This window comes from Aethalodelphis obliquidens, unplaced genomic scaffold (genome assembly GCF_003676395.1).
Source record: "Aethalodelphis obliquidens isolate GAN/ISIS:26980383/991018 unplaced genomic scaffold, ASM367639v1 scaffold124, whole genome shotgun sequence".
Taxonomy (NCBI): domain Eukaryota; kingdom Metazoa; phylum Chordata; class Mammalia; order Artiodactyla; family Delphinidae; genus Aethalodelphis; species Aethalodelphis obliquidens.
In genome coordinates, this window is record NW_020838068.1 from 1045413 (window position 1) to 1062712 (window position 17300).

At 51.1% G+C, this 17300-nt stretch overlaps 1 protein-coding gene across 6 annotated transcripts in view; it reads left to right on the forward strand.

Moving 5' to 3' along the window:
- The window catches only part of WDFY4 (WDFY family member 4), a 280103-nt gene that overhangs the window by 242052 nt on the left and 20751 nt on the right, over window positions 1-17300 (forward strand). For 5 of the 6 annotated variants that reach the window (XM_027098510.1, XM_027098511.1, XM_027098514.1 and 2 more), the window contains 6 exons: window positions 537-579; window positions 1922-2041; window positions 3965-4082; window positions 5119-5292; window positions 6182-6291; window positions 14867-15020. In XM_027098510.1, coding sequence (XP_026954311.1) covers window positions 537-579; window positions 1922-2041; window positions 3965-4082; window positions 5119-5292; window positions 6182-6291; window positions 14867-15020 — 719 coding nt within the window. The remainder of the gene's footprint in view (window positions 1-536; window positions 580-1921; window positions 2042-3964; window positions 4083-5118; window positions 5293-6181; window positions 6292-14866; window positions 15021-17300) is intronic. The other variant, XM_027098515.1, reaches the window with a different exon arrangement.

Here is a 17300-nt window from a genome sequence, read left to right on the forward strand (position 1 = left end):
CAAAAACATTTGTTTAAAAACTACTTGAGCATATAGACTGGTATGTGGCTAAAACTCTCCTGGAGATTAACTGTGGATACTTCCTGAGTGGGAGCAGTGGTTTGTAAACTATTATTTTTATATTTCATGACCTTCCATATTGTTTGCCTTTCTTAACCACACACATATATTCACATGTGACATGTATTCACACGCATGTTATGCACATGGGCAAAGAAGACCAAGATGCGGCTGCGAAAGCCCAGTGTGGAGTGTGAGGCCCCCGAGCCTGCTTCTGCACGGCCCTGGGACTCCTCGGGGCCACGCCTCAGGCAGCAGCGCATTCTGCCATTGCATAAGAGCAACAGGGATGGCAAGAACCCAGCCTTCAGTAGGGCAGCGAGGGGGCAGGGAGAGCTTGGGAAATAACCTTGCTGCCCTGGGAAGTCTGTGATTCTCCTGGGTGCCCTGGCGCTACGATGCCCCAGAAAGTTCCACCTCTTCCCTCATTCGTGCCTTGAGATATTTGGTCACCCCCATCATTTTCTGTCCCACAGGAGATACCCCGGCTCCGACAGGACCATGCTGCAGAAATGGCAGGTAAGTGACCCTTCAGAGGACTCTGGGTCCGAGGAAACCCTCTGGGAATGCAAATCAGCAAATAGCTCAGGCCCCCAGGTTGAAGAGAGAAAGCATGTGGATGGATCAGGAGGGATCTTGTTTTTGTTTTGTTTTGTTTTCATTTTATTGCTCTTTATTTTATTCTTTATTTTTCTCAGCCACACCACGTGGCGTGTGGGATCTTAGTTCCCTGACCAGGAATCAAACCAGCACCCCCAGCATTGGAAGGTGGAGTCTTAACCACTGGACCGCCAGGGAGGTCCCAGGATCTTGTTTTTTTAATTTGTTAAAATGTCCCAAATATTTCCCTGAAAAAATCTCACTGATTAAAGGCGATTCTTGAGTCAGAGCTGGGGAGTCAGAGAGAGAGAGAGAGAGAGAGAGAGAGTGTGTGTGTGTACACAAACCCTGTACACACACACACACACACACACACACGCTCCATCAGTGAAGGTGTATGTGTATAAATGAACACACAACTCAGGAAGGCACAGCATTCACTTCTTGTCCTGGGAAGTCACACGTGGCTCCCAGACTGGATGAGCTGACATTCAGCCTTGGGTTCTCAGTGGAAGGAAAGGACCCCAAGAGAGCTAGCCTTACGGATCACATAGCAACAGGAAAGTAACTCTTGGTCACTCAGGTCCAAAATCCTTTTCCAAGGATCAGGCCAAGGAAAGGAGAGACTGCAACATGCAGGTCCCATCAGAGACGATGGCTGCACTGGCTGCTCGTTCACCAGTTGGCCTTGATGAATTTTTCCAACATGCAGTCCCTGTCTCCACCTGTGACATCTTTAAGCAGAGGGCCCTAAGAGTGAGTGTTTTCCAAACACGCACAGTCAGGGGAAAGAGAGTTCCTGAAGTCCCAGAGGAAGACAGACCATTCAGCCTGCTGGTGAGGGCCTCTTTCCTGGTGACTGCAAACTCCCCGCAGCTTATGTTTTCAATCATAAAGAGGTCAGCAGTAAGTTTACCCAGCATTTGTGCTATTATTTTAATCCGCTTTTGAGTATCACCCAACAGTGACACAAAAGAATGCTTTAGCTTTGGCTTGGACTGCTGAGTTGTATTTTTTTTTTTTTCCTGGCTGACTTTGCTTCCTGACTAAATTTGCTTCAGCTCATATTGGAATTAGCGTGGCCTCCCCAAGTTGGGCCAGTTCCAAGCCCAACAAGGTGCACGGGGAATGGCGCAGGTGCACACTGCCTGCTCCCACCTACACGATGAGGTTTCCTGGGCAAGCCTGGGAGTTAGACCCGCATGGACCTCAGGAGGAGGCCAACTGTGTTGGGTTTATCCCCTCTTTGACTCTTCTGCAGAAAAGGGACATGAGCAATTTCGAGTATCTCATGCACCTCAACACCCTGGCCGGGAGGACCTACAACGACTACATGCAGTATCCAGTGTTTCCCTGGGTCCTGGCTGACTATACCTCGCAGGTATGTGTTCACGTGGGTGCTCTGCAGTGTCCTGTGGCTTTCTGACCCTGACGACCAGAGCACCCGAGGTCACGCGGAGCCTCTGAGACACTGTTCAGTCCACTTGGGTCTGAGGGCTGCTCTGGTCTCAGCCCCTCACTTGGGAAGAGGCCTCTGGAGTCTGGCTGCCTGGTTCCCTGTCCCAGCCCCACTTGGGGGATGACCCACATGACTAGGACAGTAGTTAACATACGCCCCCAAGGACTTCCTGGCTCACTCGCTACCATGAAGGCAAGAGATACTCATCTGAGATACTGCCATGGACCAATACTGGTCCATCAAGTGAAGAGGGCCATGAAATGTGTTCCTAGAACCAACATGTAGAGAGAGAGAGAGAGGGAGGGAGGGTGAGAGAGAAGAGGAGAGAGCAAGAGAGAGAGACAGATACACAGACCCAGCAAGAACAAACTCCTCCCCCGTAACCTGACTTCAGTAACTGAGATGATGGTATGTGGACATCACCCCGCATCTAGACCGGGACATGTAGCCATAAGGGAGGTCAGTGGCAACACCAGATCATCTGCTGTTCTGACCTCTGTCCCAGGACCTCAGCAGGCAGGGGAGGGAGGAGCGGGAAAGCTGACGCAGCTGGACCGAGGTGACGTCAGTGGGGGACGAGCAGGCTGTGGAGCAGTGTCCTGACCACCTAGGATCTGGACATCAGGAGGCGTGTTGGGCTGTGTATGTACAGGGCAGAAGGTGTCTGGGTCCTGGTTCAGATCAGCCTAGCCAGTCCTGCCTCGAGCTGTTTAGATGGCTGACCTCCAGAATTTGGAAAAGGGACCTCAGTTTTTTGGGAGCTCCCATCCGCACGTAAGACACTTAACACAGCAAACCTTTTCTCACCAGCCACACGTTGCTTCTTATTGCACTAGTGATCGTCTGAGGCCTAGGTATTTCAAAACCGAAACTTGCCAACCCCAGCTTCAACTCACATGTTGCTAAGTGGGGGGTCGCCAGCCCCTTTTATTTAACCCATATCCTGTATTAAAATTTTGATTACTTAACAGTGTTCAAAAATTGGGAGATTTCTCCTAAAAAGCTGGTTTTCCAATATCTTTTGGCGAATCCAGAGATCTGGCAACTATGAAGCCCCATTCTGCCCTGGCAAAGTCAGCTGTAGCTGTGTGGGGTCTCCACAGCGCCATGACTCACGGGGGTCTCGGGAGTGCCCGCTTCACTGCCACCCGCACCTGGCTGTGACAGGTGAGGGATGGTGGCAGACCCTGCCTCCCCAGGAGAACTGTGGTGATTCACTGCTAGTGGAAAGGAGGAAGGGTGTAAAGAAACACCTCCTTCTATAAAGGACATGCAAACCCCAAGGACACCCAGCCCTGAAAACTCTTCAGGGTTCCACCGTTGTGTATTCCAAGGGTAGGGGAAGGGTCGCCATTACTGCTTTCATCACCCGGAAGGGAGTGCGCCTTCAGAAACACGAGGCCCTTGCTCTCATTTCCTCCGCAAACGGATGACTTCTAAATTCCTAGAAAATCAGTGTGATTCTAAGCAAGAACCCTGAACTATGGAAGCAAACTGCTCTGTGAGGGCAGGAGCCAAGTGTCCATTGACAACAGGAATTCTTTTGAAAGTCTCTTGGGTAACTGGTGGCTATGTTCTGATTTGGGTCAACTTGGAACAGTTCAGTGTGAACTCAATCTTCCCCTCCTCTCATTTTCTCTCTCTCCCTTATTAAGTCTTTGTGGATCACTGGTTGTGGGGCCATAAAACCCTACCAGGCCTGCTAATCACCAGAGGAGGGGGTCAGACCAAACGGCAATGAACCAATAAAGAGAACCATAAAACTAAAGAGCGTGGCTCCGGCAGTCTCGCTGGGGCACAAGAGGGTCCAGGGGAGTTAACTCCAGTTGCACATCTGCCTTCTAGACATTGAACTTGATGAATCCCAAGACTTTCCGGGATCTCTCGAAGCCCATGGGGGCTCAGACCAAGGAAAGGAAGCTGAAATTCATCCAGAGGTTTAAAGAAGTTGAGAAGACCGAAGGTGGGTAGATCCCAGCTTGATTTTTTTCTGCAATGCTCTTCATCTGAATGCCTTGCAGTGAGAGTTTATAACGATTTGGGTGTCATCTAGCCTACAGACAATTACATTTGGATAGAGAGCCCTCGAATTCAGTGGTCTGCACCCTGGCTGCATGTGAGAATTACCTGGGGAGCTTGTTAAAAATACTGATGTCTAGGCCTCACCTCTAGAAATTCTGATTTGAATAAGTCACGGTGGGGTGCAGCCTGAGTGATTCCAACATGAAATCAGGACTGAGAACTATGGTGCTGAGAGCTAACACCTCCATTCCCAGAGGCAGGCAAAGGCAAGGAAGTGACATCCATTCAGCACTTCTGTATGCCAGGTGCAGGCCAGCCTGCGTTCATACACACAATGGTCCTTTTTAAAGAGAAGGAAATTGGAACTCAGTTTAAGCAGCTCACTCAAGGTGATAGCCTCTAAATGGCAGATCCTGCATTCGTCTGGCTCTAGAACCCAGCTCCCAAGTGCTGTTCATCTGCACATCCCCTTTACAGTTTTTTGCCACCTTCACATGCCAGCTGTCCTCTTAGTGCCTTACTGTTTTTCTTTAGGTCTGTTCCCTTCTTAAACTTCAATGGATGTATTTTAAAGAGAAAATTTTCTAGCATATATTTGATGTCCGCTGTATTGGTTTTCTCAAACACTTTGAAATAAACATAGCACTACTACAATAAGCAACATCCAGCCACGAACCATATAAGCTTCCCTCAAGAACCAGAGGCGGCACATTCGGAAGCCTCACTTGGCCCCGAGGCCCTGCCTTTGGTGAGCAGGTTCTCAGCAGGCTGAGGAGCTCCTCTGCATCCCACACCACCCTGGAGGCCCCTGGCCTCTGCCCAGGGTCCCCACTGTGTGCCGGGCTGGCACTCAGACTTGTTGGGGGAGATGGGAGGAGATGGGAGGGGCGGGCAGGCCCTCCTTGCCCTGCTTATCTTCTCCTGAGGCTAAAGTTCAACCTATATGACCCATCTCAGTCCCCCCCACCTGCCCCCAGGTGCTGTTCCTCTGGCTCCACCAGGCACTGCTGGATCCTTCCCAGAGAGGCAGGCCAGAGGAGCATCAGCTCTCCCCAGCTGTGTCCCAGGCAGAGCCCACTTTTGTACCATTCTCTCCCATACTAACCTGGGTGTGCATTGGAGTCACACGTTGAGTTTGGGCCCTTGCACAAGTACCTCCAGCAGCCTCCCAAACACCTCTGATTTAGAGAACTCGCACAGCACCGGGAGGGCTGAGGGCCGGTTGCGGCACTGCGGCGAGGTGGCAGAGCCAACGTTTGGAGGAGCCCATGCCGCCAGCCAGCTCTGCCACTCGCTGGCGATGGAAGCGAGTCTCTGACTCGCTCTGGCTTCTTCACTGGTGAAACGGGGATAATGAATAGCTCTGACTCGTAGGGTGGCTGTGTGGACTCAGGGAGGGTGTGACGGGGGACACACAGCACGCACGAGGTCCACGAGCAGCAGCAAGGCGATTATTCTCTGCTGGAATGGCCCGGCCAGGGCACTGTCTCTGCCTCAGCATGCCAGCTCCGTCATACCCTGGATGGAGCAAAACAGGGACGTTTATGCCTCTGCCATCCAGGCCCCTCTGAGAATGAGGATACCTGAGTTCTCACTCATCTGGGGGTGTCCCTGCATTAACAAGCCCCCCTTCCTCACACGGGGACTTTTATTCTAAAAGAGGCCAGCAGAGAGTGCTGCTGAGGGGACTGTAGGCACCTGAGGGCTCTCTAGGTGCCCTGAGTCAGAAGAGCAGAGCTCTGCCTCTCCGTGGGTCCTCAGCACAGCCTCCTCATGGCCTGGCTCTGCCACCTTCCTGAGGGCAGACCCCTGGGGGCCTGGCCAGTGCAGCTGAGGGTCTTGAACGTGCCTTTTACCCCTGGTGAAAATTTGGCTGTTGGCCAAATTATACTGAGTTTTGTGTGCAGAACACTTAGGCTCCAGTGCCTGCGGGAGCTCTCTTAAGCAGGGCTCATGTTGGCTGTTCTCGAGATAGCCTGCGTGTCTCCCGCCTGCCCCATGGGTGGGGACATCACCCCAGGCATGTCCTTTTCATTGCAGGAGACATGACCGTCCAGTGCCACTACTGCACTCACTACTCCTCGGCCATCATTGTTGCCTCCTACTTGGTCCGGATGCCTCCCTTCACCCAGGCCTTCTGCTCTCTGCAGGTGAGCTTCCCTGCTCCGCTACACACAAACACACACACACGCGCGCGCGCGCACACACACACAAAGCTATCTCCCAAAGATTAAGAGCTAGGCTTAGACGAGGCAGGGCCCCCCCCCGCCGCTAGAAATCCAGTCTTGAGCCAGCGATTCCCACTTGACCCTGTGGCTCCAGGATTCCGGGCCATCCAGCCGAGGCAGGCTGCTCTTCACAGATATACCTGCATGTCTGCCCAGCAGTCTTGCAAAAAGGCTCTAAAAACTAAGGAATGAGATATGAGGAAAAAAATACTTAACATAAATAGGTTTTAGTGGAAAAGGAAAAACAGGAAGCTTGATGACTTCCTTGAAGGTAGGTGGTCAAAGCCTAGAAAAATAAACACGAAGGAAGAATGAAAAGAATATCACTTGTGACATCAGCATGCATAAAGCTATGCTAAGTACAAGCCTGAAGGCTTAAAAGTACAAACAAAATATTTTAATACTGAAGTGAACAGCTACACTAGAGAAAGAAACTCACCAATTTGCCTACCCATGAACCATCATGCCGGCTTAGGGTCGCCAGATTCCACAAAGAAAAATACAGGATGCCCAGGTCAATCTGAATTTCAGATAAACAGTGATTTATACTAAAAGGTTATTTGTTGTTTCTCTGAAATTCAGATTGACCTGGGCATCCTGTGTTTCGTCTGGCAGCCCAATACAAGGTGAAAGTAGGCGAGTCTGACCCTCAGTGGATGGTGGTGTCCAAGGCACATGGGGTTTTGCTGGGACAGAGTCCCTCCTGGGTGGCTGATAAGTTGTTTTCTCTCTTCTCCCCTCACTGTATCACTGTAATCTTGCTTCAGGGTTATTCAGGGGCACAGGTTTTGACTAGGGAGAGCCGTTGGGTAGCCCAGCTGCAGACAGCCGGCTCAGCCAACTCCTAAGCGAGCACAGCACGGGGCCCAAGGTTAGGGCCTGTCTTGATTGAGGCCTTGCAAGGTTCCTGCAGAGAGGAAGGCACGACCACAGTGGGCTAACAGGCTGCTCAACTTGAGGGACTCACCCTGACAGCCAAGCGTCACCAAAGGAAGAACGTGAGTGTCCCAGGAATTGTGTGTTTTGGTCTGACTTCACCAGCAAGGTCGCTCCTTATGGTCACTCAGATGACCTTGACCCCAACACCAAAGGCCATTCTGGGTCAGCACTGAAGCCATCTCCTGAGCCCTGGGCAGGAACGGGTAGGCAGGGTCAAGGTGCTGTCTCCAGTTAGGAGCAAAATCCCTCCCGTTTTCTGATTCTTGGCGCAGTCCTCTCTCTCCTTGAAGGCATGGATCATCTAGACATTCCATAACCCCTGTCCCTGGAAATTCACTCAAAAATAACAAGTGTGCTTCCCCGGAGCCTTTCTCAGGCAACAAGCATTTTAAGTGAGTTTGGTTTGGAGAACAAACGGCCCCTGAGCTGTGCCCCATGCCCGGAATCCCGTCCAGCTGTTCCGCATCAGTCCACAAGGAGTGACGATCCCGCTGACGACGATGGTGACGCCTCCCGTGACGGCTTCCCATCCAGGGAGTTCTGGGCGCTTGAAAAGTCTTCCCTTGCCCCTTCAGTCTCACGAATTATAGCCCCATCTCTACCTGTTACTAAGGGTCCTCTCTGTTACGAACGAGGAGGCAGACTGAAATAGAAACCGCCAACTGTGAGATTTCCATCCCAGCTCTACCACTTAACAGACACAAAATGTTCTCCACGTTATTGTACTCTGGAAATGAGGGTTAATTACACACATCTCACCGGGCTGTTGAAATTAAAGGAGGAAATGTGGGTAAAGCCCCTAGCTCAGGGCTGATGCTGCGAAGGTGATCAGTCATTGTTCTTCCCTCCTTCCTCCCGCCATCAGCCAGATCTCTTCTGAGCAGGCTTGAACTGGTGCAAGCGGCTCCTCTTTGGTTTAAAGTAATTCAAGACAGTCTGGACCGCCTCAGAGCATTCCAAATGGCATGAGCCGGATGAGACAGGTGTGCTGCAAACCTGTCGGGTTAAGGCCACTTGGAAGCTAGTCACAACGGGTCGGAGCTTTTCTTAGCCAGGTTGGTCCAATGGTGACCAGCCCAAACTGGTTTGAGATAGTTTAAACCAGCGTGAGATGGTCAAAGGCACTTTTATCTTCTTTTGTGTGTCACAAATGCAGTCATATTAGCTTGGGTTCTTTTGACTCCCTTGCTGAAGTCTGATGCGACTCCTGGTTTTTCTGGGTTCAAATCTATCAGTGGCACATTGGCTCATCCGGGTTGAAATCTCCACGGTGCTTCTGAATTGGTTCTGCCTTCCTACTTTTAGCTGCCTCTTCTAGTGGGTCACAACTGGTCCAAGCCTTTGGGACGAGCAGAAGAACCAGCCGTCTTCCGCTTTTCCCTTAGCATAAAAGATGAATTTTAGTCTCAGGGGAATGTGTACAACAGTTACATCTGGGAGGAATGTGCTTGCCTCCCCTTTGGGAGTCCTGGGGCCTGTGCAGACCTCCTTAGGAACATTCTGGCATCTTCCTGGAGTCAGGCTTTTCCCTCCATCCCACTCTGCCTCCTCGGAGGCAGACTCATTTCTTCTCAAGAGACCTTTGCTTCACACCCTGTGTGGTGACAAGGAAAGGAGCCTCACTACATTCTCAGCAGCCCAAGACTTCCAGCCCCCAACCCCAGCCTGGATCATGGAGTGGAGAAGAATAGGAAAGGTGGAGAGGTGCAGAAGCCAGGCAGCGAGGCCTTTCTCACTTATCTGAGAGCAGGGACGTGCGAACGTCCAGTATTTCCAGAGCTGGTGTACCTATGAGAGCATAAGGAAGTGCGTGCTCTTCCGTTCTGTATTAAACAAACTCTGCCTCTTGGCTATTACGTGACTAATCCAGAGTGACATGCTCACTCCACGGCTCAGCTGGGATGGCCTTGGTGTGGAGAGATGGTGCCTGTGAGTTCACCCCGTGTGGTCTGAACGCGGGCACAGCCTTCTTTGGGCTGTGGCCTGTCCACAGGGCACGGTGCAGAGGGGCGTGGACAGCCTAAGAATTGCAGTGTGACATATTCCAATTCCTAGGTATAAGGTTTCCTTTATTGTCTTCACGTTTAAATCTTATAAGGCTGGTCTTAGAATTGACTGTTGCTGTGTTTGTTTTTCTGCCTCAAATCTGTTATTACAATGATAGCCTCTTACAGTCCAGAAAGTGTGGTATACAGACAGTGTGACCTGAGCAGGTGGACATGCCGGCAGTGTGACCCAGGCACAGGTCGGTTATGTGCTCTGTTATCCCCATCCCTTGGGGTGTGAGACCACTGTCTGCCGAGCTGGGGGCTTGCCTCCCAGGATGCTGTGATTCTCAGGAATCTCGCCTACTGGGAGCCAGTGTCTGTGAGCCTTCAGTCAGTTGAGCAACCAGAGGCCACACCAGGCTGGGGCCACGGCCTAGGCTCCTGTTTCCACCCTGGCAAGAGCACCAGTTGCTCTCAGGCCTGAGCTGGGATCCAGCCTAGGCGGGGCAGAGCAAGGCAGCCAGCGCCCCAGCGAGGGCACAGTTCCGCTGCTGCTGTATTGAATAAGAAACTGAAATCAAGTGCTGTGTTAAGTCACAGCCTGTGTGAAGTCAGCTGTTACCAGCAGTGGGGAAGGGTTTTCTGCGCCACTTGAGGTGAGACAGCTGGTTTTGTGTAAGACATATATGCCAACTGCAGAGAGAAGCAAGGGCTGTGGGCAGCACTTGGCCCACCACAGGCCATCCACTTAGGGGCTCCGTGGGTTCCAGCCCCGCGTGGAGTTGTGTCCATAATAAAGGTGTAACTGTTATTACACTGACTCAAGGGGGGGGAGTGTTCGAAAAGGCACATGACAGAGTTGGCAGACCTGGCACAAAGTCCTGGCCCTAGAACTTTCTCACTGGTGGTGTTGAGTACCCGAGCCTCCGTTCCTCCTCCTTTGACCCCTGCCTCAGTGGGTGATGAGGGCTAAGTGAGACTCAGCGCTGAGCTCCAGCATGAGAACTGTTTGCTGTTGCCGTGCGCTCCGTAGGTGTGCACACTCCTCCCTTCAGCATAGGCAGTGCCTTTTTCAAAAGGCCGCATCCTACAGGAGGGAAAGCTAACGGCTGCTTGGGGTCAGCCCGCCCTCAGTGGAGAGAGAGCAAGACAGACAAGGCAGCTGAACTGGTGCATCAGCTTCCCAAATCCACGTCGGACCGGCAGCTCGCTGAGGGGGACGCCCAAGCCCGAGGAAGCCCGCACTGGCCCCTTTACTTCCTTGGTGGTGGTGTTGCCTCACAACTGCCCTGAAGAACCTAGGGGTAAGATGGGAATAAAGACACAGACCTACTAGAGCATGGACCTACTAGAGCATGGACCTACTAGAGCATGGACTTGAGCATGGATATGGGGAGGGGGAAGGGTAAGCTGGGAAAAAGTGAGAGAGTGGCATGGACATATATACACTACCAAACATAAAATAGATAGCTAGTGGGAAGCAGCCACATAGCACAGGGAGATCAGCTCGGTGCTTTGTGACCACCTAGAGGGGTGGGATAGGGAGGGTGGGAGGGAGGGAGACGCAAGAGAGAGGGGATATGGGAACATATGTATATGTATAACTGATTCACTTTGTTATAAAGCAGAAACTAACACACCATTGTAAAGCAATTATACTCCAATAAAGATGTTAAAAAAAAAAAAACTGCCCTGACCACCCACACGCTACTTCCCTCCTGCCCCATCCCAGGACCCTGCCCCTCCTCACTTCCCCTCGTACCTCCCTTCTACTTCTAATAACTTCCACATCCTTCTTTTTCTTCTTTTGAGCCCATAGTTACCTTCCCCATGCACGCTGAGATCAGGACCCAAGCCTAGGGTCGCTCCCGAGGTCCTGGTCTGCGAAGGGAAGGGAGGCAGCTGGGCTCATTCAGTACCTCTTCCCGTGTGCCTGGCTCCAGCTGAGACATCACACACACGCACGCTCACCCACACTCTCTCACATGCGCGCACACTCACACACATTGTTCACACCCACAGCAGTCATCCAAAGTTTGCAGAGGAGGGCATGGGACATTAAAGGGACTAAGAGACTTCCCGGAGTCCACGCTGCAAGTGGCGCTGAAATGCCCTCCCAAGTCCTCTTGGTTTTAAAGCTACGATGCTCTCTGCTCGCCCTGCATGCTGCCTCTTTGATGGACAAGCGACAGCCGCTTAGGTCAACTGATGTACTGACAGGGTCCTGTAAGTGAATTATTTACGTGGGATACTTTTAAATTATTGGAAAGGATATGAGAAGGGGTCATCAGGCTGCTCATAAAACCAGTCGCGTTATTTAGGTGCGGTGGTGTGTTGATTTGGGTCAGTCCCACTGAAGGAGGATAGACTTGCCAGCACATGTTATCAAAACATCTGTGTTAAGTGTCCTGGAGCACATGCAGTTACTGGACTTCCTGTGGGTGTGGGTCAAGAACTGAATTTTTTTTCAACATAGTTTCCCTCCCCTGTTGAAGAGGGGTTTAAGAGTGTTACCACCAAAATGCCTATCCAGGAACACAGGTGCACATAGACTCTGTGTCCTTGTGCAAAAGGAATAACACCTTAGATATAGAAACTCCTTTCAAGGTGTTACCAGTTTTAATCAATGCACCATAATCCATGAACTTTACTCTGATTTTAGCTCCTGTCAATCTTCAGCAACAGTCCTTGTTGGCCACTTCTTCCTTCATTATTTTGCTTTTAATTTTGATTCACCTCTTAGTAAAATTGAGCACCTCTTAAAGGATTTTGAGGAAAGATATCTAGGATTGTATTATTTATGAGCCCTTCAATATTCAGAATATCTTTCTGGTGTCCTTACATACGAGTGATGTCAGCTCTGCCTAAAATCTGAAGACTGTTACCTTTTGCTTCAGAAACCTCCAGACTTAGCTGCCTTGTCTTTTGGCTTTAATGTCACCTGGGAAAAGTCTTCTGCCAGTAAGAGGTAGCTCCTTTGTTGATAATAGTGGCCTTGCTATTACTTTTTTCGGTCTGTTTGGATACATGTAGGATTCATTACTCTTGATATTCAAGAGTATCGGCGGAATCGATTTAGGAGCAGATCTTGGCCCAGTAATTCTCTCTGGTCACTTCGTTTCCATCCAACCTCTAGACCTAGTTTTGTTGTTGCTTTATTTTGTTTCAGACTTTCCTTATGGAGATACTCTGCAAACCCTGATTGTGCTTCTCCGCCTCACTCCTTCTCTCCCTTTCTTTCTTCTATCATCTCTTCTTTTCCTCCTTCCTTCCTTTCCTGAGAATCAGGTCCTGGTGGGATTTCTCGCTGGGAGCCACCAGAGTTTGCATCAGCCCACAGACTTACAATGCGAGTTACAAAGCAGCTCCACTTTTCCTTCCAGGGAATTTGGCATTTCTTTTGTATTGCAGAAGTGAGCAAACCCATTAATTTTGAAACAAATGTATGCAAATACATTTATTAATATAGGAAATAGGAAAATCAGTTATTGCTTCCTTTATAAATAATACAGGCTTAAGTTTTAAAGATATTACTTTTGCTAAAATGTATTAGACAGCTGTGAAAAAAATAACATTTTTCTTTGTGGTAATATCTTTAACCAGATTTGTAGCACTAACAATATTTCCTATGTATATATTATTTTTATTTAATACAGGTAATCTTTTTATTACCAAATCATATTGTTTCTCAGGAGATTACCATCAGCACTCATAAAAGCTGCAAAAGGAAAGCAGGACGACGAGAAGGCATCAATCTCCCGCAGACGTGAGGCGTCGGCTGCAGATTAAATATGCGAAGCTCCTAATACATTTCAGTGAGCGACTCGTTAGGGGCAGATTTATTTAGAATCACTCCCCCTCATTTTGTTTCCCTTTCAATTTGAATCTGATGGTGGGCGGCATCCCCTAATTTTAACCAAGAGCAAAGCCATCTTGGAGAAAAGCCACATCTTCAAGCTGAGCAAGAACTGTGGTTGCAAACCCAGGGGTTACTGGCTTTCTTGGTGTCCCTGACCCTGTGCAGAGAATGACTCATGGGTTTCACTGGATCCTCACATCTGACCCAGAAAATTGACCAGCCTGCCAGGATGCCCTGGTGTGGCCTCCCTCAGGTGTGTGGCAGGTTCTTCCTTCTCAGAAAGAGCTGAGTCCCCTTGGCCACACATAATCATATGCCCCAGGTCTGGGATTCCCCCCGGTAACCGGCATGAGGGCAAAGCATGCCCTTTGGAGTTGCATCCGTGGGTTTTGACCCCAGCTCTGCCATCCATTTCTTTTGGAAAAATTAATAAACTTTGAGAAGCCTCAGTTTTCTGGCCTGCAAAATGGAAATACCAATTCCTTCCTGATGCACCTTCTGTGAGGACAAAGAGAGAGTATCTCTGCGTGTGTGAAGTGCTGGCGTATTCTTTACCCTTCATCCGCTGCTGCCGATGGGAAATCTCGGGCCCCTGAAGATTGAAGGGAGCTGGTGGGGCAGAGGAGGTGCTGGCATTCTGGGTTCTCCGCCTTTGTTCTTGGGGCCACATGTGCATTCTGCAGAGGGTGGCAGAAAGAAGGCAAGTTCTGACTGTACAAAAAAGGCCCGGTTTCTATGGGGACAAGTGAACTATTGAATTCCAGGGAAGAGGTGTCCCTTGGGCGTCCCTAAACCTAAGCAGACAGACCCATATCCCAGTTTCAGAAACTCTTTTCTGAAGTCCCTCTGCCTATAGCGTCTTCAGTTCTCCAACGGGCACCTCTCTGCCTCCTCCCAACCCTCAAGATCACCTGATGAATAAGGGTAGCGTCAACTGAAGAGATTTGACAATTCAGATGAGAGGAGCAGAGAATCCAAAGAAAGAATTTGCCTGAAGTCTAAATTGGCCCAATCCCAGTTGCCAAGCTCGGGACTGCATCGCGCCACCTGTGGAAATGGGCCTTGGAAACGAGGCTGGCCTTGCTGGGAGCTGCAGGCAGCACCATATGCCTCCAGTTCTCCATCCTCAGACCTGTTCTCACTTGTCAAGGCTGCTATGTTCCGTGCCACCAGGGCCCTGGCCTGACCTGCTTTCCTCGCAAGGTCTTTCCCTCTGCTCAGAACATTGACGTTTTCTCTGTCACTAGGCTCGCAGATTCACCAGGGGTCGGCTTCTCCAGGAAATTTTCCCACACGTAGGATGTCTGACCGACTCCTCATCCTGTAGCTGGTCCTTTGTATCCTGTCTTTATGCCTGATTCAGAGCTGACCCTCGGCAAATATGGGAGATGATCAGATGCATGACTGTGGTTTCCTGTCTCTGATCTGAACTCCAGTTTTCAAGCTGGGAAGACATTGCTCCCTTTATCACAGTGGAAGCTCCTGTTGTAGGGTTCCAGAGAGTGGTTGAGGGGAATAGATGCCTGAAGAAACCATCACACGCATGCATGGACTGACTCACGCACGTGTGTGTGTGGGTGATCGAAAGGTTCTAACGGCGAAACCCGTGCCTCGGGGACAGAGTGGACGAAGGGGGGCCCACACTAGTGACGCCTGTGCACCCCGAGTTCTCACCACATGCGGCTGATCATGTCGCCCCTTTTCTGCTTAGGGTGGAAGCTTTGATGTGGCGGATAGAATGTTCCACAGCATGAAGAAAGCATGGGAGTCAGCCTCCAGAGAGAACATGAGTGACGTCAGGGAGCTGACCCCGGAGTTCTTCTACCTGCCCGAGTTTCTGACCAACTGCAACGCCGTGGAGTTTGGTGAGTAGAGCCGGGGAGAGGCTGCAGGGGCCGGGCAGCTCATGGGTCATGAGATCAGTGTCTTTGCCGAGCAGCTAAACACACAGGCCCTCGCCAGACCGATATGGTGGGCAGATTGCCGTGAGGCCTCCACTGGGTGGCGACACCTGACAAGGAGGTGGGAGCTGAGGAAGGACACAGCCCCAGGGCTGCAGGACCACCAAGCCACGGTCCTACCCACGACCTCCTGCCGAGAGTCCCCAGGCCTCAGTCTGCAGTGAGGCAGCGAGCAGGGGGCAGGAGCCCTTGCTGATAGCCAGGCCTGGCCCTTCCCTGCTGTGTACCTCAGGCGAGCCCCAGCCCCTCTCTGCCCCATTTTCCTCCAAGTCCCACAAATGGGTTAGCCTGGGCCCTGTGAACAGGACCCAGAGATCCTGCACCTCCCAGCACAGACTGCTAGGATGTCCATGGGCAGTGGTTTGGGCACCCTTGGTGGTTCCTTCTCTTTCCTGCCCTCCAGGCCCCACTCCAGGGTGAGCCATGCTTTTTTACCCGTTGCTTTAGAGGAGGGACAAAAATTTCAGGAAGCCCCAGTGGGCAGGTCCCCTGGTGACTACATGTGCCTTGGGAGCCTCCACTGTAAACATCAGGGTGGCTCGTGGAGGGGGTGTGTGGTCAGAACCCCCAGCAGGGTGTGGCCCTCCCCACCCAGAGGTGCGGGATGGACTCACCCACACTGAGGAGGGCACTTGTGAACCAGTGCCAGCAGACACCTGGTGCCCCAGAGCTCCCCTTCCTCAGGGCCCTCCTTCTTCCTCCAAACAGCACATGTGGGCCTGCACCTTGAGCCAGACCTGGTGCGGGCCCAGGGGAGCACAAGGGAGGAGACCCAGCCCTTGACTCGAGCACCCACCTCTTGTGCAGTGGTCTGCAGACTGAATACCAGTGGAGCATTCAGAACATGCCCAGGCCCAGGCCTGTCGAGTCTGAGCCCGTGGAACTGGGTGGCCTCGGCAGTGTTCAGATTCTCAGATGCTTCACGTGCATCAGGGATGAGAACCTGACAAATGTAAAGGGTAGTTCCCACAAGATGTGATGAGGTCCATGAAAGGAGTAAATCAGGGACGGTGGAAGCTGAGAGGAGGGGTCCCAGCCGACCTGAGGTGAGGGGGCCGCTGGTGGGAGGCACCAGCCCTCCTTGGAGGTGGAGGCTGGCTCTCTGCCGAAAGGGAGGTGCTCAGCAGCAGAAATGACCTGCACAACAGGGACCATGTGTCCTCAGGGAAGTCAGAGAAGTGGCTATTAAGCACATACTGCATTCAGGCACGTTTTAGACACTGAGGATTTAGCGGGTGTCCTGGGGCGGATTGCCCTGAAGGTGTTTATATTCTTTGTGGGGACAGGGGTAGGAGATAGAAAGTATAGACAAAGAAATAAGCTAAATACTCTTCAATGCTGAGAAGTCCTATAAGGAAAGAAGGTAGGAAAATGGTTTGAGGTGACTTAGAGACCCTGTGTTACTGTGGTACCCAGGAAGGAGCTGCCTGAGGAGGTGACAGGTGAGCTGAGACTGAATGATGAGAAGGGCCAGGCCAGGCCAGTCCTGCAGGCCAGAGAGAGAGGACGTTTTCACCCCAGTTGCATCATGAGGGCTCTGGAGGGTTTCAGCAAGGCTATAGCTTGTGTTTACTGAGCAACCATCATATGCGTGGAACTATTCTAAGCATGTTATGTGTATTTTCTCTTCTAATCCTTGTACCAGCCTGGGAGGTAATGGGTAGGAAAGTGACTCCCCAGGAGGTTAAGCAACTTGCTCAAGGTTGTGTGGCTAATGGGGAGGAGAGAGACTCGGGCTTGCAGCCAGGCTCCTCTTCTTGGTGTCTGGGGAAGGTCCCTCCGAAAACCTCCTATCTTAACTTTAAAGTGGAGAGAAAATGCATAAATTATAGAGTTGAATGAAGAGTCAATAAGACAATGCGTGCCAAGCACCTAGCATAGTGCCCTAGCATAGCGGTAGGTGCTCAAAATACGATAGCGTTCATTGCTACTGCTATTACCTCCTTATTTAGCACCGTATAAAAAGCCCCTGGATGAAAAGGCCTAGAGCAGAGGGGAGGAAGACGCGCAGACGATGATGACACTATAATCATTTTATGCTCGGGCACTACCTGGAAGCAAGTAGGGTCTTATGGACCTGAAGGGGTGGAAGGCTTAGAACCCCAGTAGGAATATTCCAGGCAGAAAGGGTGGGGTCACTCCCCACACAGGAGGCAGGAAGCAGTGTGGTCTATGCAAGAATCG